This window comes from Denticeps clupeoides, chromosome 14 (genome assembly GCF_900700375.1).
Source record: "Denticeps clupeoides chromosome 14, fDenClu1.1, whole genome shotgun sequence".
Classification (NCBI taxonomy): domain Eukaryota; kingdom Metazoa; phylum Chordata; class Actinopteri; order Clupeiformes; family Denticipitidae; genus Denticeps; species Denticeps clupeoides.
Window position 1 is genome coordinate 10713807 of NC_041720.1, and position 24180 is coordinate 10737986.

General features: G+C 41.4%; 1 protein-coding gene across 1 annotated transcript; it reads right to left on the bottom strand.

Moving 5' to 3' along the window:
- Positions 1–488: 488 nt before the first annotated feature.
- pex7 (peroxisomal biogenesis factor 7) lies at positions 489–23328 on the bottom strand. Its single transcript, XM_028953458.1, has 10 exons — positions 22948–23328; positions 22808–22865; positions 22357–22507; positions 21886–21963; positions 21321–21429; positions 14400–14506; positions 13928–14041; positions 10709–10764; positions 6163–6262; positions 489–1180 (listed from the first exon to the last, which is right to left on the bottom strand). The coding sequence occupies exons 1-10, from the start codon at positions 23051–23053 to the stop codon at positions 1100–1102; spliced, it is 960 nt and encodes a 319-aa protein (XP_028809291.1). The 5' UTR covers positions 23054–23328; the 3' UTR covers positions 489–1099.
- Between the last annotated feature and the right edge of the window lie 852 nt (positions 23329–24180).

Sequence of the window (24180 nt, forward strand, 5' to 3'; positions counted from 1 at the left end):
GGTCGACCCGGATCCGAGAAAGAAGGAATGGTCGCCGCTCCTGTGCTCCCTGCAAGGCACACAGTAACCCGCCTTCATTTATTTTGATGCATTAAATATTTCAAGTCAATCAAAGCGACGCACCCCATCTATTGTATCTTGTGTATTCATGCATACAAGATTTGAATTGATTTCGAAAGTCTGGTGGGGCCCTCGGTAAAAAAACAAAAAAGTTTGTCACCTGTTTATTCTTCTTGACCAACATCTCTAGCTTCAATGTGAATAAAGGATTTAAAAATATTATTTTATTACTGCTGTCATCCACAGCTGATTTTGGTTTTCTGTCAAAGCAGATGTGTTAATTTATGTTATATATAATTCTACATGTATATGCTGTTCAGTGAATGCTGAATATGTATCGCCGTTATGCGTATTCCATTAGATCCCAAGCATGATGTAATACTTAACACTATTGTAAGTAAGAGGAAAAAAGAGACAATAAAAAAATGTGAACACAATTGAAAGGCTTTAATTTCCCAGCACATGTTAAATTTACGGCAACATATTTGTAGACTTCAGCACAAAGAGGTGCAAAATAATTCCAGCTGCAAATTCTGACGGTTCTTAAAAAATAACCGCTTTAATTACATAAGTCCCAAAATTTCAAGTGTCAGGCAAAATATGGCCATTTTTCACAACAATGATACATATCACAAACGTATGTAACAATTACATTTATGAATCAAAACTGTATGTTTCCAACAGCTTACTCATTAATATCCAAATTTCTATTTACTCAACAAGTAGCTGGACAATCCATGAAATATTGTGAAATATTGAATTAAAAAGAAAAAAAGGGGGGGGGGGTGGTTTCAGACACACATTAAACAAAATCATTTCACACTTTAAAAAATGCAGACCATTTGAAAAGAGGCACCCTGTGGTCTCTACTGATTCGCGGGGCATCCGGGGAGAAGAGGAATCTCTACCTCGGTGTGGGGTGGCAGCCTCCCTGCTGTCCTGCTGTAATAGCATCATTAGGAATACCGCAGACCTGGTGAAGCCCCGCCCGCTGGGCCCCTCCCTCCGCTCCGCCTTGCTGCAGGATAATTATGTTCCTCTATGGCGCGCCGGGTTGGGCGGCGGCCAGTCGAGGAGGGGTGTAGATTTTCACCGTTTCGTCCCAGGAGCAGTCCACCACCTGTCAACACACACCGGAAATCACAGGAACAATAAAACTGGACCGTTGGTGTTTATAATAAAAAAAGTTTATTTTTCAATCATTGAAAAAAAAAAAAAATTATCTGCATTTTGGACTGGAAAATAACTTTTTAACCAATGCAGCAATTTGCAGCAAAGGTCACATGTAATCACGATGGCGCCACTCTGTCGAGGGTGCACACTTCTTTCCACGGGCCAAACACGACTGAACTCCACAATATTACGTTACATGTTTCGAAGACTTTGATGTCCAGCCACACAAGAGGCAAAGCGCTGCGGGCTGAGGATGACGTCCGTTGTGCAACGACGCCGGAGAGAAGAGAGCGGTGTACCACCAGTGGCCCCGCAGCTACAGTCCCTCACTTCTTTAGGAATGTTAAGGCGCAGGACACGTACGTCTGACGCTGGCGAGAGGGGAGGGTCTGAGAAGCTTCATTACTTCTGAGTACCGCGGCGAAGGCCGGCTGCTCGCCGCTGCCAACAGCCCGCTCCTGACGCATACGCCAAAGAAGGCGGAGGGGCGAGGGGGGGGGCTTTATTAATTACTTTACTGCACGACCGAGCGCTTTGAGCAGTGCTGCAGAGAGAGAGAGAGAGAGAGAGGGAAGGAGGGAGAGATAAGCATGAAATAAAGGAAGACGGAATGCAGAAGTCACGGAGACGGATGCAGGAAGAGTGCCACGGTGTCTCCAACGTTCAGCTTGGCAAAGAGAGTCTCCAAAACATCCTCACAGTAGCAATTTGGAAGTTTGAAAAAGCTGATGTGGCTTGGAAAGACATTAAAAGGTGACAGAGTATCTGACTCAACAACTCATCTGAGCTAAAAAACAGACGAGCGTTGAAAAGTTACGAAATGGTTAAATTAAAAAGGAGGCAATAACTTGGGAAGCTGACATATTTGCGCCTACAGAGTGTGGTGGGAGCGTGCTGGGATGCATGGGGTGGGAGGAGTAACATCAGTACGGCGGTGAGCACCTAAGGGACCGGGTCATTAATCACCCGGTGTTCGTGGTTCACATTGTTGAAACAAAGGTGTGCGTGTGAGTCTATTTGGGCATATGGTGGCTATTTTGTAAACTGAGGTGCAGCTATATATGTGTGTGTGTGTGTGTCTTTGCTGGACACACACCAGGAATATTCGTAATCCATAAATATGATATAAAATAGTTTAAGGAATCCATTGTATCATTCTTTAATTATATGCATTTTACAATATATATTTGTGTGTGTAATAAATAAATAAAAACATGCATACATAAAATTGTGTGTGTATATATTCAGTGATTTGTGTCTATTTGTAAGTACAACAGACGTGGTACTTGACACTGTTGTTTAATGTGAATAATAGTATTGAATTCAGTGATTCAGTGACTACAGAAGTGCTGGAGACTTAAAGGATCACTTTCAGGACAAATAGTGTCAGGAACTATTCAAATAATGAGTCTTGGTCCTGTACTAGCGCAGACAGGTGTAGATAAGCTGAACAGATCCTGCTGATATTCATAAACGTGAATATAAAAGGTGGCACATATACCTTTATCAGGTCAAAGACATTCATCATCTGTGTTTTTCAGAATCACTATTGTGACCAAGTGGACCCCCATCAGGGTCTTACATAATGTTTCAATGTACACTACTGGTCAAACATTTGGACACATATTGGTCTTGAAACTGAATACTATGAAATAACACACATGAGGTTGTGTCACAAACGAACCAAAAATAGCAAACAAGGTATTTGAGTCTCTTCAAAGCAGAGAAGCATTTCGCACTCTTGGCTTCTCTCCACCACATTAAGTTGGACAACAGGGGTGGTCCTGACGGTTTATACTGAACACTTTCTTATCATTCACTCATGTTAATGAGCATCTCATCAAGCGGATTTTGATAATGACAATATTGAACAAAGCAGCCATGACGGTAAAAAGAGGTGACTGATAAAACAGACCCATCAAACAAACTTTACTTTCTCCCAGTACAGGAACTACTAAACATGTTGCACTGGCTTCTTCAAAATCTTAGTGGCCACACGTGGCACAGAGTAGGTGCGTCCCAACTTTTGACTGCTACTGCTGGTCCATATTGTTTTTAATTTTTACCCTTGCTGCTCTGACAAACCCACTCTTATAGGCACAGTTTTTGCCCTTTTGTGTACAGTGACTTAAAAATAATTTTCCTGGTAAACACACAGCCTCAGCCAAAAAAGCCTTTGGGTATGACATGCTGAATTTTTGTAGCTAAAGGGGGCCACAGTCGTTGTTACCACATACAGTCTTGTGATGGCACATGGTTAACTAGTTGCCACCAGTAACACACGCCTCATTGACCAAAGACCTTTTTAGTGATGCGTCATTTAGACAGTGGCGCGGCACTTTTTACACAAAAGCAATAGTGTCTCACCGTGTGCCAAAGCAGAGGCGCATTGCCTCTTACATGACCTGTGCCAAGAAAACTGTGAGCATTAGTTTTTTTTATTGTCTTTCCATATTAATGTATCTTCAAAGGTGGTTCGAGGCATCATTTTGGTGCTTCAGTCAGTGTGAGCGTGAAAGTTTTATTTGACAACGTTTGTATGTGTGGGTCCGGTGTTCAACTGCGCGTGGTGCTGAGGAGGCAGTGGAGCAGGCCGTGGGGGCAGGGCCGGCATTTGGCAGGGGTGCGGGGGACTGCAGAAAATACAAACTCTGTATCTCAACACTTTCCCGGCCTCGCCTGGTGGGCACCAGCCCGCATCGTTCCTGGGCCGCATGCTACAAAAAAAAAAAAAAACCACACACACACTCCACCTTTTCTCATCCACTTTCCTCCCCCCTCCTTTCTCGCTCTGCTTTGTCCTCCTCTGGTGATGTATGGCCACACGACTCTACTGCCTGAACAGATTTCTCACCCCCAAACACAATCAATTCAATTTCTAATTGGAGTTAAATCAAAAATAACTCTTGGACTGCATAGTCACTAGAATGTCTTTTTTCCCTGGGTATATGCAGAAATGAATATTGAAAGCCATGAGCTGCTTAACCTGAGACATTCTTGAGTTGCATGAGTGGAAAATTAACAAATTACTAATGTATTCATTATATCCTCTAAAATGTAAATAATAATGGATCAGTCCAATTGAGTTTACATTTTTATTTTATTTATTTATGTTTTACATAATTGCCTAACACCGGTGCTCAGGAGGCCAACGGCAACTTCTCACTATTTTTTTTCCTAACCTTAACTATATTATTTATTTCCCCCTACCTGTACACATTAATTAGACAATGCAGTCAGGTTAACAGTGTTAATGCTCAGTTTTTCAGTGTTTGTTTTAATGTAATAACATATACTCTGCTCAACATCCACTGAATTACTGTGATTATGCTGCTTGTTATGAATGCATAATATAGTGTAAATTTCAAACACTTTCTTTGCATATGGATGTACAGTTTTGACTCTATGAGAAATATGTTGTACCAGACCATATAGTACTTTTAAGAAAATGATGGCTTTTGAAGATAATGTCCTTCGTCACAAGGTTCATTCTCTTCAAGTGTTGTTGATGTTTTCTAGGACATCAAACACAACGTACAATCCTTTTCTTTGTTATTCACAGAAAGCCTCTTTTAGCTGGGGCAAATTGTATAGTAAGTGTATAGTATGCACGCTCTCGATTTCAAAAAAGAATGCACCTGGCAAACAAGAAAAATACTGCGGCAAAAAAAATGCCCTGCCAATTTGACAATACTCCTTCAAAGGAGGCTTCAAAGAGGTGAAACACAAATGCAGCAGCTTTCAAGGGAAATGACTAAATAGAAAACGATTTCAAGCTCAAACAGGTCAGTGTCTTCCCAAATACCCTCCCTGTCTGTACACTGACGCTTGATTGATTGGTCTGACCCTCTGTCCTGATTCATCATGTTGAGTGCTGGCATCAGGTCCTCCCTGTTCCCAGATCAATGCACTCAGAAGATCCAAAAAAGCACACGAACATGCTGATGAATCGACAGTCTGACAAAAACTGACCCGCTCAGAATATACGATGAGGTTCAAGTCAGTGTCAAATTTCAAGTCAAATTTCTATTCATGCAGAACGGAGTCAGATGACTGACAGCTGTCACACCCAGTACTTCCTCAATCTGGAAGATTTAAACTCATGCCGCAAACATCGGTAATTGTGTTAAGTCATTAATCTTGAGGACGTCTTGAGGAAGTCCTATACTTAGCACCTATCGCTGCGCTTATCACAAGTATAAAAAGAGTGCCTGTGCATGCACAGTTGTTTCCTCAGTATAAAATGTATATAGTATACATATTTAATATATACATACAGCACAGGCCAAAAGTTTGGACAAAAACCTTCTCAATGTGTTTTCTTTATTTTCATGACCATTTTCATTGGTAGATTCTCACTGAAGGCATCAAAACTATGAATGAACACATGTGGAGTTATGTACTTAACAAAAAGTGGGGTGAGCTGGACCACAGAGTGAAGGGGTCAACAAGTACAAAAAACCTCTGGGAACACAATATATAATGTCCTCTTTTTATTCATATTCTTCCCACATACGATGAATGAAAGCACAACGGCCACAATTATCACCGTGATTGAGTGTGTGTACGTGTTTGTGTGCCTTTGTGATGTGGGGGTAGGAGGCTGAGTTTCATTCATGGAAAATCTGACAGTGCTGTTACGTCACAGGGTGGGGGTTAAAACAGCCTCTGCCCAACCTCATTTCGTGTGGTGAATGATAATGAAGCTAATTCTGTTCGTGGTACACTGATTTAATCAAACCACCCTTATATGCTGAAAATGGGATATCTGGTCACTGGTTGGGTTGCTCTGATATTATTGGGTAGCTGTTTATCCAAGAATAACATCAATGCTGTTAATAATAAAGACTAGGGTTATTGTCAGTCCCAGATGAACATCAAGACAGGATATCATGGTGTGCTTCTGGTGGCTGCTTATCTGCTTCATACCTGGTTAGGGACATGCAGGTTGAAGTCCAGTCCGCAAACGAACTCGGTGTGGTGCTCCAGTGTCTCCAACAGCGGTTCACTCCCAGCAAAGTCCCAGAGCCTGCCAGCGTCCGGGTCAGAGAAGGAAACAGAGAAAGGGAGAGGGCAATCAGGCTAATTGAACGGCCGTTACTCACTCTGTGCGTAAAGGCGAACAGCCCGGAGCCCTGACGCAGCTCTTGTTCTGCGGCCAGGCCTCTTCCACTTTGCAAATGTAATTAAACCGGTTCCTTGAAAATACTCCACAGCCATATAAATACATTAAGGGGGCATTAATACTGGCAGTGTTCTGCAGCACGGCAGTGGGCTATTATTTATGAGTGGCTGTGGGGAAGCAGTTGTTTCAGGAGTGATATCCTCTAAAGGCCTGTTTCTATAAATCAGCAGAGCCGCGTCGATACGGCCCGCTGCAGAAATGGAGCGCTGGCCTGGGCTGCACTTGCCATTACTCACGTGGCATAAAAGCAAGTAAAAGGATTGACAAAATCCATTCACAGGTTCACTCTAAAACTGCTGGAAATGAGGCTGCAATAATTAAAGTTTTTCATTCAGCAAAATATAATTAAGACTGCACTGCTACACTATATTACATATCTTTGAGATATTAATTCCTATATTAATTAGGTGGTACTGAATAGCTAAATTAATTTCAGAAGTGGAATCATAAGCAGAGTCTTAGTGCATTATCACCTGAAATTATGAATCATTGTTGATTCTATTTATTTCAGACTTTGTTTATAGGGTTTTAACAAAAACAATAATATGTCAACAACTTATAGAATATATTAGTGAATTATAGACATTGTGGATTCTATAATCTAAGCATGAAGCCTTTATTACTAAATAGGGAGCAGGCTAGCAAGTTTTTTTTTGTTTTGTTTTTTTCAAACAGCACTTCAACGAATCAAACACTGTCTCTAGAGATGTTCTACTTAAAGACACATCATGGTGGTACAGGGCAGGCAGGGATCAGAATCTGTATCCTCACCACTGCACTACATTACAGGTTAATGGAAGCAATAGTACAATGGGAATCTATTACCGATGGTTCACTTCACAACTAAAGTTTTTATTTATTTTTATTATTGATGACGACAAGGGCTGCAAAATTCCAGAAACACTCTCGATGGGAATTTTATGTTAATGTATGGTAATTACCAAGAATAAGCAGAAAATTGGCAAAATTGCAGCTTAGCCTATAACACGTAGTCGGACAACCATCTTGCAGCATTATCTCATCTACAGAACTTATGAATGCCTCTTGAACACGTAGCTGAGGACATTGCACGTTCGAATTGATGATGTTTGTTCACAGTGGAACCACCTGATGGAAAACGGCATCAGTCCGCTCAACAATGGCCCAGATAACACAGGTGAAGCAATATCCTCACCTAATTAGACCTGCAGTCATGGCGGGGGAAACCTCATTCGCTCGCCACCGCGCCACCCATCAATCCCAAATGAAGAGACCACGGGCTATTCAGCCCCTCCATAGCAACCCCTGACCGAGACGCCTTTTGTAAAGGTAAGAGGACACACTATCTAGTGTAAACATCACCACGTGATGGATTTAAAAGAGCCCGAGCGAGCCAGGCAAAGCAAACAGTCAAGCGTGTGCGACAGCAGTTGTCTGTATAAACGCTTTTCACAAACGGCCGTCATCGTTTCTGACTCTCTGGGAATAAAAGGCCACCCCACTCAATGCCGCTGCAAAGAAAATCATTTCTGTTCATTACCGCTAGGCTTATGTTGGCCATGTGAAGATTTATGAATTTGAACTATGATGTTATATATAGGATTTCAAAGCATAATGTGAAGGACACAAAGGCTAATAATCAGCATCGAGGAATGACTATATAATAGCCATTATTGGGAACACATCAAACAAATCAACACATCAGCATATCAGAATCAAGGACCTAAGCTCTGCATGTCTTCTTTCCAACCAAAGTGTTGAGCCAGATAATTATCTGTCTGCTTTACTAATGAGCTCATGAATTAAATGAGCGTTGTCACGGTCATGACGAAACACTGCACACTCTGATTTGAAGCAAGGTGGAGGGGGAAAGGTCCCCTAGGCATCCTGAAAACCTGGAAAAGGTGCTGAGAAGCTCTGTCATTCAATGTCTGTCGTCCAGTTGTCACTTACCAACGGAGAGCTAATCAAGTTAAAAAGGGGTCAGAAAAGATGCCCTGCTTGCCTCAGCTTCATGCCTCCCTTGCTTACTATGAGTTTACTATGCTGTACACCAAATTTTATGATTTACCTGTCGCCTGATTTTCTGGAATTAAAATCTGTTCATCAGATGCAAAATTGGTACAGGGTTCATGGTAAACACACTCACACCAGGGTAAAACTGAATCAAATAATGCCATGGGAGCGTGAGGTCTCCTTGGAGTGTGGCAACAGCATTAACCACTGTACTGAACCCCTTCCCACCCCTATTCTAAACAGTGGTTCCTGACCTTGGTCTGCATGAGCGATTGCAAGAGTGGGGGGGGATTGTATCTACACTTACATAATAAAACTCTGTATGATCCTGTATGCTATACAGACTAGATATGTAAATCTTGGCCCGGGGCGGGTTTGTACTCAATTTCTATCAGCAAACAAGAACTTGATCAGCAAACACGAACTTATGATCTATAGTACCTATCATGTTCCTTTGCAATTCTCTGACACCGTTGTCAGGTGATGAGTTTTAATTATCTTGAGAAAGATGCTGACGAGGTGAAACGGAGGCAAGCAGCTGGAGATTATATTTGAAACCCGCACATTCCCTTTCCTGTTCGTAGCACGAAAGCCAGGCTTTTAAAAAGTTGAACATTGCAAGAGCTCACAGGGTCATGGCTGTATGGAAATTGTGCATTAAAAACACTGACTGCATGACTGTAATTTATTTAAATGCACTACACAGCATAACAATCGTTTTGGGTCAGGCTCAGGCTGAACTTTAGGGATGATTACAGCTTTAATATAGACTCTATATAGCCTGCAGCGTAAAACAGGGAGAATAAGAAAAAAAACCTACAACTGAAGTTTTTTAATCATTTTATTCTTTTAATGTGTATATGTGGGAAGAAAGTGGGGTAGAGGGTTCCTGGTGTGTCTTGGACACAGACAGGTGGGGCTTCAGGGAAAAAAGGTTGGGTTGCCTACCCCAGCAGGCATACACATAAACATAACAAAAGGCAATGACTTAAAATGCAATAAACCTAACCTTCAGAAGAACACAGCAACGAAAGCTTCTGAAGGCAGACTATAGAACAAATAATGAAAGTGAGTTAACAGTCTCCTCACATGGCCCTGAAGGTGCTAAGTCCAGAACGAAATTAGAACATGCGCTTCATATGTGTGATCTGTCCTCTTAGTGGGTTAAAAGGAAGAGGGATGAAGTCCATTTAGACACATACAGGGCCATCTGTAACACACAGCCCTTTAGCAATCACTACCGTCAATCCAAAGGCAGAGAGGTAGTCCTCGGGACGGTCTTTAAGAACAAATTTCTCCTCTAATGGGGATGGACTGGGAGAAGGAGGGTGGAAACGAATGAAGCCCAGTCTTCCATTATTCCAGTAAAGGCTAAGTTATAAGTGAGATCCAACCTTTCACTGCTGGGGGCAGAGGGAGACAGATGTAATAAAACACCTCTCTAAGCTCTTTCTGGTGTGACCCCATGGAAAAACTGAAAGTGGATCGCACTGATAATGAACCACCCTCCCACAGTTGTTCTTATACACCTTATTTCGTATAACTAGATTTCCTCCACAAACAACTTTTTAAATCAGGCTACTGTTGAAAATGGCTAAAAGTCACCAAGAGATTTTCTTTATTCAAAATGCTATGTGCAAAAATATCAGTTTCATATCCTGACCGCATCAAACTCTTTGCAAATATATTTGTCTCTGGACAAATCCAAATGTCTCAGGATTGTGCCACTATCAGATTTTTTCATTTGTTCTTTATTGTTGAGTATGTTCCTTTTATGGCCACTCTGGGATATATCATGAGTATGATTGATTTGGCCAACTTGGTAGAGGTCCTGACCGTTAGGCAATCTCCGCTGGATATCCGGTGTGTGCAGAAACCACGGCCCATGACGCGTGGGCAGATGAGAATGGATTTTTTCCCCCCTCAAATTCTGCATTATTTTTTAAAGGTCTGTGGACATGACATTTTCCACTGTAGCTGTTTGATGAATGGAATCTCATTTTAACATGAAAAAAAAATGTAATTACCAAAGTGCGTGTCAAAGGCTATTGAAGATGTTCACTCAGAGGAATGTCACCAGTCATTTTACAATCACCTTCTGAAGACAAAAACCTGACACAGAATTAAAATAACTTTGACTTTCCTGAACCTAGCGCACAGAACAGACCAGGCCCGTTATCAGAATCCTTTATACTTAATTAAGGGCTACAAAAGGACCCACAGAGGCAACAGAGAAAGAAAGCTGCTTCTATGGGTCTTCAAATAATTTCACGTGGCATGCAGAACATTTCTTACCTCACTGTGAAGTCATACGAGCAGGAAGCCAAAACTGAGTGGTGGAATGGAGAGAACTGGGAAGAAACAGAGGCAGACAGAGGACTTCACTTAGACTTTTTTGAGAGAAATAGCTTAATCTGTGATGCTATTTAAGTGCTTTTTTGCATGTGAAGGCATGGCTCCATGATTAATGAAGGGGTGTGGCCTTTGCAAAATGAAATGTTCTTCAATTACTATTGGCTTCTGGCCAAACAGTTAGTACCTTGATCCAATCAATCAACCATAACATTAAGCCTAATATTGTGTAGGGTTTGGTAACAAAACAGGCCGCCCATTAAAGCCTGAACACCACAAGTCCTCTGAAGGTATGGCAACCCCTCAGACTCATATTTGTGTTCCTCAAACCACTTATTATTTTTGCAGTGTGTCTTGGTGCATTATACAGATGATTGGAGAATTTATTATTTTTTAATAATAATTTTTTTTAATGATGCCCATCGCAGCCTTAGCCCTTAACAGCCATTGGCAGGTTGATACACCCATTCAATGTCTTTGTTTCATGTGGTTGTTGAATAGCAGGGAGGAGCTGTCAATGGTGCCACAGTTTTACTAAACTCGTGGGGGTGAAATTCTGAGACCAGTTGGGTCACCTGGGGTCGAAAAAACAGACCTTCCAGTCAATCTTTGAGCTCCGTGAAGAATAATCAGAACTACATTTATGCTGCATTTCTATACCACACTGTGTCAGTTGTTCAGGCAGGTCTACTCTGCATTAAATCTGTATTTATCTAAATTGATCTGTTCAAAATTCAACTTCGTTGTGGTCCCCTGCTGTACATTCACTGGGCATGAAGTGTAAAGCTGAACTGCAGAGATGTGTGGATATGCAGGGTGCCTACACCCACACTAAACCCTCAACTCTGCCAGCGACAGCAGTTCTTATCTTCGACAGCTCGGATCTGAAAAAGCAGAAACCCCTCCAGGTCTGTTTACGGTTTAACCGGTTTAACTGTCTGCAGTCCCCCGGGGATGTTGACACGGCTTCTTCTGCACATTCTCATCTGCCCCTCGTCCCACTCGCAGCTTCCCGGTCAGGAAATCCAATGCTGCGAACAACAACACGCTGAGAACGGCAAAGCTTTTGAGGAAACCGATGGGTGTTTCGATTACCCCACCTCCCTCTGCAGTGGGGACCAGTGAGGACATCCTACTGTGGGCAACGCCACTCACTCCTGGAGTGCAAATTTACTTTGAGCTCAACTTTTAGCAGTCCTAGCAGTCCTTAGCAGTCCACTAAACTCAGAAAAATCTATAACTCGCAAAAGGGAACACGCTATGTAGGGTCTGTGGTCTTATATCCTTTTGGCCAGTTGTCTCTTTATAGCACTTTTCACGGAATTTGGAAAATTAACCCCTAAAACCCCTTAACATCAGCACCACACACAGCAGCAACTCTCTATTATTCAGTAGCTACATGTTGCTGACAATGCTGGCTTCCATTTATTGCTGAATTTAATCAACAACTTCATGTTCAATTTGCTTCATGTTCAATTTTTTACTTTTACACACGATTTGACAAACAGAACGACGTGGCTGTGAGGAAATCCAACCCTCCTCCTAGTGATCAGGTGCTGTCTAACCATGGCGGGCATGAGGAAATCTCTTCGCAAAGTTAACTCACAAAAGGCTGTTGGACCAGACAAGATGTTCAGAGAATGTGCAGACCAGCTGGCAGATGTTCTCACAGACATCTTCAACATCTCACTGAGCACCACTGTCGTTCCAACTTGTCTCAAGGCAACCACCATCGTGTCTGTGCCGAAGAAGTCTTCAGTGTCATGTCTCAATGACTACCGTACCATTGCACTTACACCCATCATGATCATGATGATGGGTGTAAGAAGAGGTGCAATGACTGACGAACTGGTGTAAGGTCAACAATCAATTTCTGAACGTGGACAAAACAAGACGATTGTTGACTTCAGAAAACACTCTCCCCTGAACATCGACAGATCTTGTGAAGAGAACTTTTGCCAAGAACACAAAGTTCCTCAGTGTTCATAGGGGTGGTAGTAGCCTAGTGGGTAACACACTCGCCTATGAACCAGAAGACCCAGGTTCAAACCCCACTTACTACCATTGTGTCCCTGAGAAAGACACTTAACCCTGAGTATTTCCAGGGGGGGACTGTACCTACTGATTATAAGTCATTCTGGATAAGGGGGTCTGGTAAATTCTGTATACAGATAAAATCTAGAGGAGAACCTCTCCCAGCAGCGTCTCCACTTCCTGCAGAGCCTGAGGTAAGCGCATCTCCCACCACCTTCTATAGAGGGACCATTGAGAGAATTCTGACCAGCTGCATCACTGTCTGGTTTTGGAACTGCACCATATTGAACCGCAAGACCCTACAGTGGATAGTGAGGACAGCTGAGAAGATCATCGGAGTCTCTCTTCCCTCCATAATGGACATTTACCACACATGCTGCATCAGGAAAGGCACCAGCATTGTGAAGGACTCTACACACCCCTCACTTGCACTCTTCACCCTCCTACCATCCAGAAAAAGATACTGAAGCAAGCAGGCCATCAGACCCCTGAAAACTCAGGGACTCACCCCTCCCACACACACACACTTGTAAATATCTGTAATAATGCACCATTCCATTTTGCACAGCAATATTTGCACTATTTTACTTAAAACATTTTTTATTCATTTCACCTGTTTAGCGCTGTCTGTCTTGTTGTTGTCAACATGATTTTTGTTAATGTTACTCTTGCACTGCTTGTGTCCCCTGTTTGCACGTTATGTAGCCCAGTCTGTCTGTCGCACACGTGCACTTTGTCAGTATGTTACTTTGTCTAATCGATCAAATGTTACACGTAGCACCGGGTTCCGGAGAAACGTTATTTCGCTTCTCTATGTACTGTCTAACTTCAGCTTCAACCTTTGATTGCAATAAACGTATACAGACATTATTATAAAAAATATTTAAAACCATTCCAACTCACCTAGAAATTAAAATTGTGTCAATATTCAATTAAAAAATGTGAACATAAAAAAAGTAGAAAGTATTAAGTAGGAAATATCCGAGGAATTAATGTCAACACTGTGTCATTACTTGCAGAGAGTTTGAATATTTTGTTACTGGAACCCTAAAATTACAAAACGAATCATGCTAAATAAAAAAGAATGATGAGGCTGAAAGGAACTATCGCCGGCCTGTAAGCGTGTACCTTGACTCTGCGAATGGCGTAGGAATGTCCCGTCAGCCGGGCAACGTGCTGCCGAACGTTCCTCAGATCCCACACACACAGGCTGCAGTCCACTGACCCGGTCACCACCACGTTCTGACAAAGGCAGGGATGAACATGAACAAGAACAACATACACACAACGGATCACACGGGAGTTATAAAACTTTACAGTTTCATCAAGTACCTTGAATAAATTGTAAAAGATGCAATAATGATTTATGACACACTTGAAAGTGCAAAACAAGAGAATGCCATTTTACCTGAAATCAATTATGAAATTTAGAGCCTAGCCATACAGATTTTATGATTATCAGTTATGCATCTACACCATTATATTTGAATATGATTTAATAAGTTATAGACTGGCAGGTTTCCCCACACCTCTCTGTCCAGTTCATTACTCCCAACCCCTGCACTGCGGATGTGGCTGAATCCTTGCATACTGGCAGTACCTGATCATATTTACACCAATCGCAGGTCAGGATTTCTGCCTGGTGAGCAGGAATGACCAATCGGCAAACCCCTGCTTTCATGTCCCACACTCGAAGAGTCCCGTCTCCTAGCAACACAAACATATGACTGAATGTAGTCTGTATATAGTGAACATGTTGTATGTAGTGAACATCTGCATGTAAAAGGTCACAAGGTGAATCTCACATTGAACCCTGGTGACCTTTCCAGACCTCATACACCGCACAACTGACAACTGTGTGTGTCTCTCTCTCTCTCTCTCTCACACACACACACACACACACACACACACACACACACACACAGTAATCACTCTCACTGTTCCTACAGCATCTGGGGGTGCAGCTCTTTTCAGGCCAGGCTGATGTTGTGCCCCACAGCTGGTGAGGGGTTAGGGACTCGAGTCTCATCGCTGCCAGGAGACACATTAGCAGCTAGAGACCCCCCCAGTCATTATTGCTTCCTCAGGGCAAGTTAGACAGACAAATTTGATCCAGACCTCTTACCCTTACAACACATCTTACACTCACACCCTTTGGCTGGTCATTTTAACGAAATGAAGACTCATACCAATTATCCAAATACCTCTACAGAAACAAATAATTAGTCGCTGTTATAATTCAATCTCATGGAAGCAATTGCTGTATAAGTCATACTGAAATGCTTTAGTGCTATCAATAATATGTAGAGTAACCCATCCACTGGGGACAGATGTGTTACTTAGTGCCAGTCCCAAGCCCGGGTAAATGGAGAGGGTTGCTTTAGGAAGGGCATCAGACATAAAACTTTCGCCAAATAATTTTATGCGGACAACTGGACCAGTTGATCCACCGTGGCGACCCCTGATGGGAGCAACCGGAGGGAGACAATAACACACAATATAGTGCCTGGTTGAGGTTATTTCTTCCAAGTGGTGTTCAACCAGTCATTAATTACAAAGGTTCTAATTAGTGGTGGGCCGTTATTGGCGTTAACGTGCTGCGTTAATGTGAGACTCTTTATCGGGCGATAAAAAAAATATCGCCGTTAATCTATTCACAAAGTTGGGTTGGGAGCTGGGTCTATACTACGCAAGCTATTGTGCCGGAGTTAAATGGTTACACTAGATTTATAAGTATATTTCTTCTTTCTTGTGTCTTTTATTTTCTTATTTTCTGAAGACTTTTATTTTGTTTTTGAGACCCGGTTCAGGTCTCTTGGACACATGGCGTGAGCTGTGAGAGCTGCGTGGGGTTTGTGTGCAAAAAGTTATTTCTTACATTTTAATTTATGTAAATATTAGGAATATTTGTGTGTTATTTTGTGAATATTTTTTTATGTTCTTTTAGTACTGTATATTGTAGAGAGAGGTGCAGAAAGACGCAATGTGTGACGCGATGTTCTGACGCGACCTTGCTTTTCATTTGTGGTTCAAGAAACGAAATCAAAAAGTTACACAACACAGAAGAAGAACCGCTACACTATGATGACTTTCACCTTGATATTTTAGCGCGGATGTATACCTAGCCGAATTGCACTGTAGGGGGCGAGAACGAGTCTTCGAACTGTGAAATTACCACATCAAACGTGACGTGGTAAGATGGATGCAGCTATTTAACTGAATAAACAGTTGGTAAACACAAGTACATCTTATTGAACATAATTTATTTTCATCACCAACTATCATAGTAGAACAGCTTTCTCAAGCAGTTTGTGATGCATTTTGGAAACAGGAGATGAGCCCCTGATCTAATGCGCCACCTGGCTTGAGAAACCCGTTCTCAAAGACTTAATTTTAGTCATTAATTTAGTCATTAATTTAGATTACTCTAGATTAATTCCAAGATTACAGTGAGATTAATCTAGATTAAGAAAATTAATCTATGCCCACCTCTAGTTCTAATACATTTTTCCCCACTAGCAATATGAGTTGTTTACAGTCAATACCGTTTACTTCAATGAAGATCTGATCACAAATTAATGCAGAAAACCAAGAAATTCAAAAGGGTTCATATACTTTTTCTTGCCACTGTATGTGTTTGGCTCACGATCAGAATGTTAGTGAAGGTGAAACAGGCAAGATTCCTTCCAAACAGCACTGACCGCCTGCAGGTCCTACATGTATTTAACTCCTACAAGTGGTCCTGCAGGAGGAGAGTCTGAGCAGAAAATGTAGAGATGCAGGATGCACATATTTGATTCCTCATATTCATCTTGCACAGCTGTCAGAAAAAAAGAGCTGGTACACAGAGAACAAAATGACTAAATATCTGGGAGTCCAGTACTAGAACATGCTGTAAACTCACCATTCACTGTAGGCACTAAATGTCAAAACTGATTGATTTGGTCACCATGGCTGGTCAATACCATTAAAGCTTCTGTCAAACTATCTAACTGGCAATGGCATGACTGAACGAGTCCCTTAAATAAGATGTCACTGTGTCTGCAGCGATTAGGTCTAAAGATTATATATATAAAAAAAAGAGACAACAGCATCACAATTATCTGCGAACTAATGGAAAGAAAAAGAGGCCGTCACAGGAGGTGAAGCTAAAGGAGGAGCTAAAGCAACTAGAGCAAAAGCTGTCCTCTATGGGTGTTTTGCTTGGAATGAAGGCGGGGAGAAGGGAGGGCGCAACGTAATTCCTAATAAGTGTTAACTGAGGGGAAGCATGTCATTGTGTCCCACTGAACTCTTTCAAGGGAAACTTCTCGCTAAACCCCTTTATCTCTGTTTGGCATGCAGCAGCTGCCAGCTGAGGACAGATAGACAAAGGGGCAAAGAAGAATTTCTCATGGACTCCAAAGTGACCACTCCCCAACCACAGCGCCTAAACAAAACTGCCCCACTTTTCCTGTGCAGGGTGGGTACGAGCTAAAAGTTCCGTTGAACAATCTGCTATTTAAATAAATAAATAAAAAACTCTATAGAAAGGAAAGATTTTGGTTGGTTTTAATAATAGCGGTGTGTTTTGGATCCAAGGCTAGCTGGGGTGCTGAGGTTGCAGCTCACCTCCAGTTTTTCCCTTGTCATCAGGCACATCTCAGCCTTGCGGCCCTATCATCCACCACCTCCATGCTCCACAGCCCCACACATCGACTTTCAGACATTTCGCATTAGCGGTGCTAAACCCACAGGGGTAACAGCAGAGAGAATTAAATAGTGAAGCGGTGGAGCCTCATTCAGCAGTTTGAGGTGAGTGACACTCCAGTGTGAATGTGTTAGTGCGTGTGTGTGTGTGTGTGTGTGCGCGCAGTGCAGTCAATATATTTCCCTCACTACAATGTACAAACACACACATATGCATACATATACGAGTTTAAAGCATGATAGTGACAAAATCAAGGATAGGAGGGTTATGTGGTTTATGGCATTTCATATTGTAACATAGACAATGAAGATTATCAGGTAGAACAGTATATGAGTACATCTGCAAAATAAATATGGTACCATCATTATGACATTCATTAAAAGCCAGAAAAGTTATTATTTATTATTGACTGTCAGAATTCACTGCCAGTACTGCAGTCAAAAGCAGTATAATAACCACAAGGAGTTTATAGACACAGTAGAACACTGCTTTAAAAATCTTTACACTCAAAGAGCCATTTGGACGTGTTTTCCACAAAAAAAGAATTCACCAGGATCCGCAAGTTCTTTTTGACATGTAAAAAGAAGACAACACTGTGTATATAATTTTTTCATTTTTATGCTATGTATAAAAAATAAATAAAAAAAAATAGGCTAGTGTGTTGCTGGCCTGGCAGTGGTTGTCCTAGTGGTTAAGGAAGTGGCCCCATTATCAGAAGAGGTATATAGAGGTATATGGGGTAGTTATTTTAATAGAATAGTAGTTAAGAATAAACAGGTTCAGAATTAAAAAAAGATTATGCCAAGTCAAGGTAAGTGTGTAAAAAAAATTGCTCTTTTAAAGAAATACTTTAAATACTTGTGTAAAAATAAATGACCTGATTAGATTTTCCCGCCTTTAAGATTACAGTAATATAGCCACTCAAGTGTTGTATGAACACAACTACAAATAAAGAGGGGTGGGGAGGAGGGTAAATTACATATATGGTTCTTGGCGGTATTAAGACGGACTGCAGACTGCTACCATCACCAACATCTGAACGGTGCAACCAGGGCCACTCCGATTTAATTGAATTGCCACTTCACTCCCTTGCTGGTGCACTACAGATAAAGCCACATCGACCCAGGCGATCCAGCTCACTGCAATTTAACCATTTACAGCACGTCAACCCCTCTTTTAAGAGATCATTAAACAAGTTAATTAACTGTGAATTTGTGGACACCCACGTCTCCTCATAATAAGGAGATGGAATGGTTAACAGAAGACGATGCGAGCGGTTTCAGGCGAGGGAGAGTTGTGACCTTTGTACTCCTGAATGTCTATATGCAGAACTAGAAATAGAGGATTCAAACAATTCCAACCCCCAAGATATTGACCACCAAGACACAACCTCCTTGGAAATGCACATGGTTGTACATTTCCAAGAAATGCACTGTTGTCCCCCCCCTAACCAGATATCATTTTCATATCTAAAACATCTAAGCCGGTGGTCATGCTGGGGCTTACGTGTGGAATTATGTGACGCGGTTTGAGAAGTGTTGCAGAAGGTTCGAGAAGAGGGGTGGATGTGGCTGCGAGGTAAAGACGCAGTACAAAGACCAACAGTATCCTGGGCATTACAGGAGCATGTTAAAGAAAAGAGAGAGATGAACGGTGGTTCAACAAGTAAGAGATGCAAACTGATATCTGTTCATCTGGTGGTCACATGTTCATCAGATTGTCACATGTTAAAAACCACCCAGTAGACCTTTGCCATTTCTCTGAACCTGCTTTTTTGAAATGCCACAACACCCAAAGGATATGATGAATATAAACTGTGAATTATTTATTTTCATGACACAACTACACACACACACACACACACACACACACACACACATAACCGAAAGGTTAAAATACCGAACCGCCAAGGTGCCAGCAAGATCCCCATAAGCAAGGTACTGTCCCCACGGACTGTGTATCACAATGACATAACAAATCACTTTTACAAATCATAGAAATCCCTAATCTGTAAATACCACTATCTTAATAACTCCATACTAAACCGATTTGAAAAATAAATATATACATAATTCCTAAAAAGGAAGGTTTTTAGTTGCCGTCTGATGATCTTTGACCTGGGTTCTCCCCACTTACTACCATTGTGTCCCTGAGCAAGACACTTAACCCCTTTCCTCCAATTGATAACTTGTGCTAAATCTTTAAGAGGTGGGTGGAAAAACAAAAAGTCCCAGATTCTGACAAACTCCAAGCACTAATTATGAAGGAACGGGTAGCCATCAGTCAGGATTTGGCCCCCAAGTTGATTGACAGCATGTCAGGGCGAATTGCAGAGGTCTTGAATAAAAAAAAACTCTTTGCATAAACTTGATGTAGTTGTCAATAAAAGTCTTATAAAATGCTTGTAATTATACTTCAATACACCACAGAAACAATGACAAAATGATGTAAAAACACAGAAGCAGCAAACTTTGTGAAAACCAGTATTTGTGTCATTCTCAAAACTTCTGTCCACGACTGTACAGGTTCATGTGGTTTTGAAATGTCTTAAGCACTATACAACAAAGATACTGTCACATCATTTAAGTCACCCCGCATTTTTGCGTGTGCCATAAATCCAAAATTTTGAGCGTAGCTAATGCGTGTATAATGTTGCATTTAGCACCAGCTCAAAAATATCGCAGACAGCCTGTTTACATCTGATTGAAATTTAGACCAATATATTTTAGGAGCAAGCTATGGATTCCGCTCCAGGTTTATTGGTCACTTCATCTAAAAATGTGAAAGAAAAAAAAAATGTATTTCTAAGTGTATAGAACGGGCAGAATTAATTCAAATTGCCACTGTTTTCAAACAGGAAGCTGTGTTAGAGGGTCCATTTTAGGATTTTTGCTGCAGTCCTAACATCCTCAAATGCCCAGAGCTGTTTAACTATTAGAACATTTTGTTACAACTGTGGCAGATTTATGAAACATGAGCGCTGCTTTAAGAGAACAGGAGAAGTTTCAACTGCATGTTAAAGTGGTAGAGCTATTTTAATGGCACTTGGTTCGGGGGGAGTTGTCAGGTTACGTCAGGATGGCCTCAGCACGACGCTTTGATGCAGGGAGACTGCTGTAAGTGATGCTGTTATAAGTGAAAGTAAGATGCAGTGGAGCTGCCACTATTCTATGCAACACAGTGTTTGTGCAGAAGGGGTTTCAAGATGAATAAATGTAAATGAGAGGGCTATTTGGCAGCCTTATGAAGTGCTGCATTAGCTATATGAGGAAAATCTCTTAATTTTCTGTGCTAGATGTTGAAGACTCTCGGCTCTGCTTACTGAGATGTTCACGGTTACAGTTGTGAGCTTTGTACACATACATAAATATACAGTTAACACACAATTAAAGAAGCTGTCAACACACACACAAGTTCTATGCAGAATGTTGTTCACCAAGAAGGGAGCGGATACACACAAATTAAAGACAACATTGTTTAATAAATTCATTCATCTTGATCTGCTGTGATTTGTCTACGGTTCTTCTAGGCATATCTTAACAGTAGCACAGTGTTACTCTAGTCCGCACACATCAATATGCTTTGTTAATTATGCTGATTAATTCCATCTGAACCCTTAGATAACTGCAACAAGACCATGCATCTCTAGTGACACGTTGTGGCCAAGTAAAATATTACAAGAAGAGTAGACGAACGTAATCTTTAAATGAACAGATTAGTGAATAAAAATTTGTATTTGTGGTATTTGTATAGTATGTATATATCTAAATAACATTTGCATTTATAATTTACAATTACTCAATTAAAAAAGACGCAATATTTTAATCATACCTGATGCTGAAGCAAAGCACCCTGGGATGTGAGGAGACCAGATGGTGCTGTAAATGACTCCCTCATGACCTTGCAGGGTGCTGAGGGAATGCGGGCGCTCAGGATCCCACTGAGGACAAAAAAAAAAAAAAAAAAAAACGGTACTCAAATTCAAATGAGAGGTTCCATAACCAAACGAGTGTTGAATCACTTCATGAATCAGCAGAGATGCAGAGCAGAATTCTGAACACAGATGTTGCAAACCCCTGACTGTTGAGTTTCACAGCCAAAAACCAATCAGATCTCAAAGAATGGCATTTAATTACACAGTCCACCAAAGTCTGATACTTTAATGATTCAGGAAAATGTACAAATTTCATAAAACCCAACAACACAAATACACTTAAATTTATTGATCGATGAGCATTTACATATTTGATTAAATAAAATATACTTTCTAACATATTACTTATGACATTTACAAAATATTTAATTATGATTCTGAACTAAAGGAAGAAGATGATTGTGCTAAATTGATGGTTGCTCCATCATGATATAGCATTCATGCCGACGCTTTGTCACGCACCACTTTAGCCGTGTGGTCCCACGAGCCCGACACCACCAGCGTCTCTGCTCGCGTCTGACTCCAGTCCACAGAGTAAACCTGGACACACAGCATCACCAAGGACCTCGTGTTAAATCACATGCAATCAAAAAGTCTGACAATATATTAAACATAAATATGTCACTTTTACATTTAATTTTAGGCAGTCGTGTTGTGAAGCTAAATAACGTTTTTGTTTTTATCATCCTTACAGTAACTCCAAAGTTGTTCAAGAAGGAACTATCTAAAAGTGTATAAATGTGCTACAGGAAGTGGGGGTCGGCCTCTCCCAACTCTGTAAACTAATGAAAGCCTACGGATGGATAACAAGTGGAGTCGCTTTCTATGCAGACATCATGTAGTTGTTCATGTTTATATTATTTTTTTTATTTCTGCACCGACCATTTAATTTCTTAAAGCAGACGTAAGCATGTAAGAGGGAGTGCCACTGACCTCCTGCGTGTGCTCCTTGAGCACCTGCAGAGGACCCTGAGGGTTGGCCGTGTCCCAGAGCTGCACGGTCCCATCACCTCCACCCGTCACCAGAACATGCTCGTTGTTCTCGCTCCATGTGACGTCAAAGAGCCCGTCGTTCCAGTCGAAGCTTTGTGAAGAGCGCAAGACACCCAGCGGTCATGCAGTGATCACAAGAACCGACTGTCTGCAGACTTTGCACAGGGACGTGCATGTCAGACAGGTCTTGAGTTGAGGAGAATTCCTCCAAGATGATATGCAGGACTGATCAGCATTTATGATAATAAGAAGATGGCATTTTACTTTGTAAAATTATACGAGCAGATTGGTTAAACTCTTGTAATCTGCTATTAGGACTGCTATTCATTAGGTATGAATCTAGTGGACTGAAACAGTCGCTGACCGATTCTTTTTACGCGTAACAAAATACCTTGTGACCAGAGAGACGCCTGCTTCCTCTTGCTCCAACACGAACAACGTCCCACTGCCTGTCACACAAACAAACCAAGTAACGCTTCCATCCCGACCTGGCCGCCCGCAGGAACGGAGAAGGCCGGAGCCGCTTAACACCTGCTATTCCGTAGTGCTGGGACGCAGCGCAGGCCAGCAAGCTGGGCAGGAAGGGCGACACCTCCACGGCGTAGCCGTGTCGCCCCGGGGACCTGAACGTGGCCATGCTCCGCGCTTTCTTAATCGAGGCAATGAAATGTACAGATATCGCCGGCCGACGTCCTGTCAATCGTCGACATTTCTTCACGTCACCTATGTTCCGGAAAATAAAGCCATTTAAACAAATTGCGTTTACTAGCAGTAGAGTTTGACGAAAAAGGGGATATTTCAAGGGGATATTAATCGTTGTTTTGAAGAGTTAAGAGTTAAAAATAGTTAAATTCCAAGTCTTTGGTCGCTCTGCGTGGAGAACAAACGTAAACACGGAAGCAGAAAGCGCGCCTCGATTTGATTGGTTGTTACAAAACCGGCTGTGATTGGTCGAACCGTTCATAGTCATTGTTCACATCGTCAGTGATTGTGAAACCTCTAGTACTCTATTATTTTCTCCGTTACATTATGCAAACATATACACAGATACATATATATATAAATACATATATATATATATATATATATATATATATATATATATATATATATATATATATATATATATATATATATATATATATATATATATATATATATATATATATATATATAAAAAATCCTCCGAGGATAATTGTTCAGAGTTTGATTAGTAAATCCCTCGGACTGTCGCTTGTCCAGCAGCTTCGTTTCCTCTCCGCCAGGTGACGCTACGTCCACTTCAGTGCATTCCACGCCCTAACAAAATCCACATTTCTTATCCATAGTTTCTTACCTGCAGGAGCTTAAAATATCTATGTGCTCTTCAGTGCAAGCCACCTGCTCCGGAGGCTTGAGTTTAAGCTGATTTGTCACGTACACTTAAAGGCTTTATTAGGCTATATGAATTGTATGCTGCATAAAACGTGTTCTTATTTTCTGAATTTATTTCCCCTTCACCATAAACTGGTGTGAGCGCGCGTTGCGTGGCCCAGCCTACCACTGATGGAGATGATTTCCAAGCCCACTGCACTCCATGTTCAGAGTAAGCTGTGTAGTATATTATACGGTGGTGGTCATGGTAAGTGAGATGGACTGAACCGTGAAAGACCCCTGACAAGAAAAAAAAAAAAAAAAAACTTCAGCAGCAGGGTTCTCAGTTCATCAAAAGGGCAAGAGACCTCTTTTGATGTGCATCTAGCTTCTACACAGTAACAACAAAAT

Excerpts from the sequence above, each read along its gene's own strand:
- pex7 (XM_028953458.1), bottom strand. The coding sequence starts at position 23,053 with ATGGCCACGTTCAGGTCCCCGGGGCGACACGGCTACGCCGTGGAGGTG. Across the intron at positions 21,430-21,885 it reads GGGACCACACGGCTAAAGTG|TGGGATCCTGAGCGCCCGCA; the intron begins GTGCGTGACAAA and ends TTTTGTCCTCAG. Across the intron at positions 14,507-21,320 it reads GTGCTTTGCTTCAGCATCAG|GAGACGGGACTCTTCGAGTG; the intron begins GTATGATTAAAA and ends TTGTGTTGCTAG.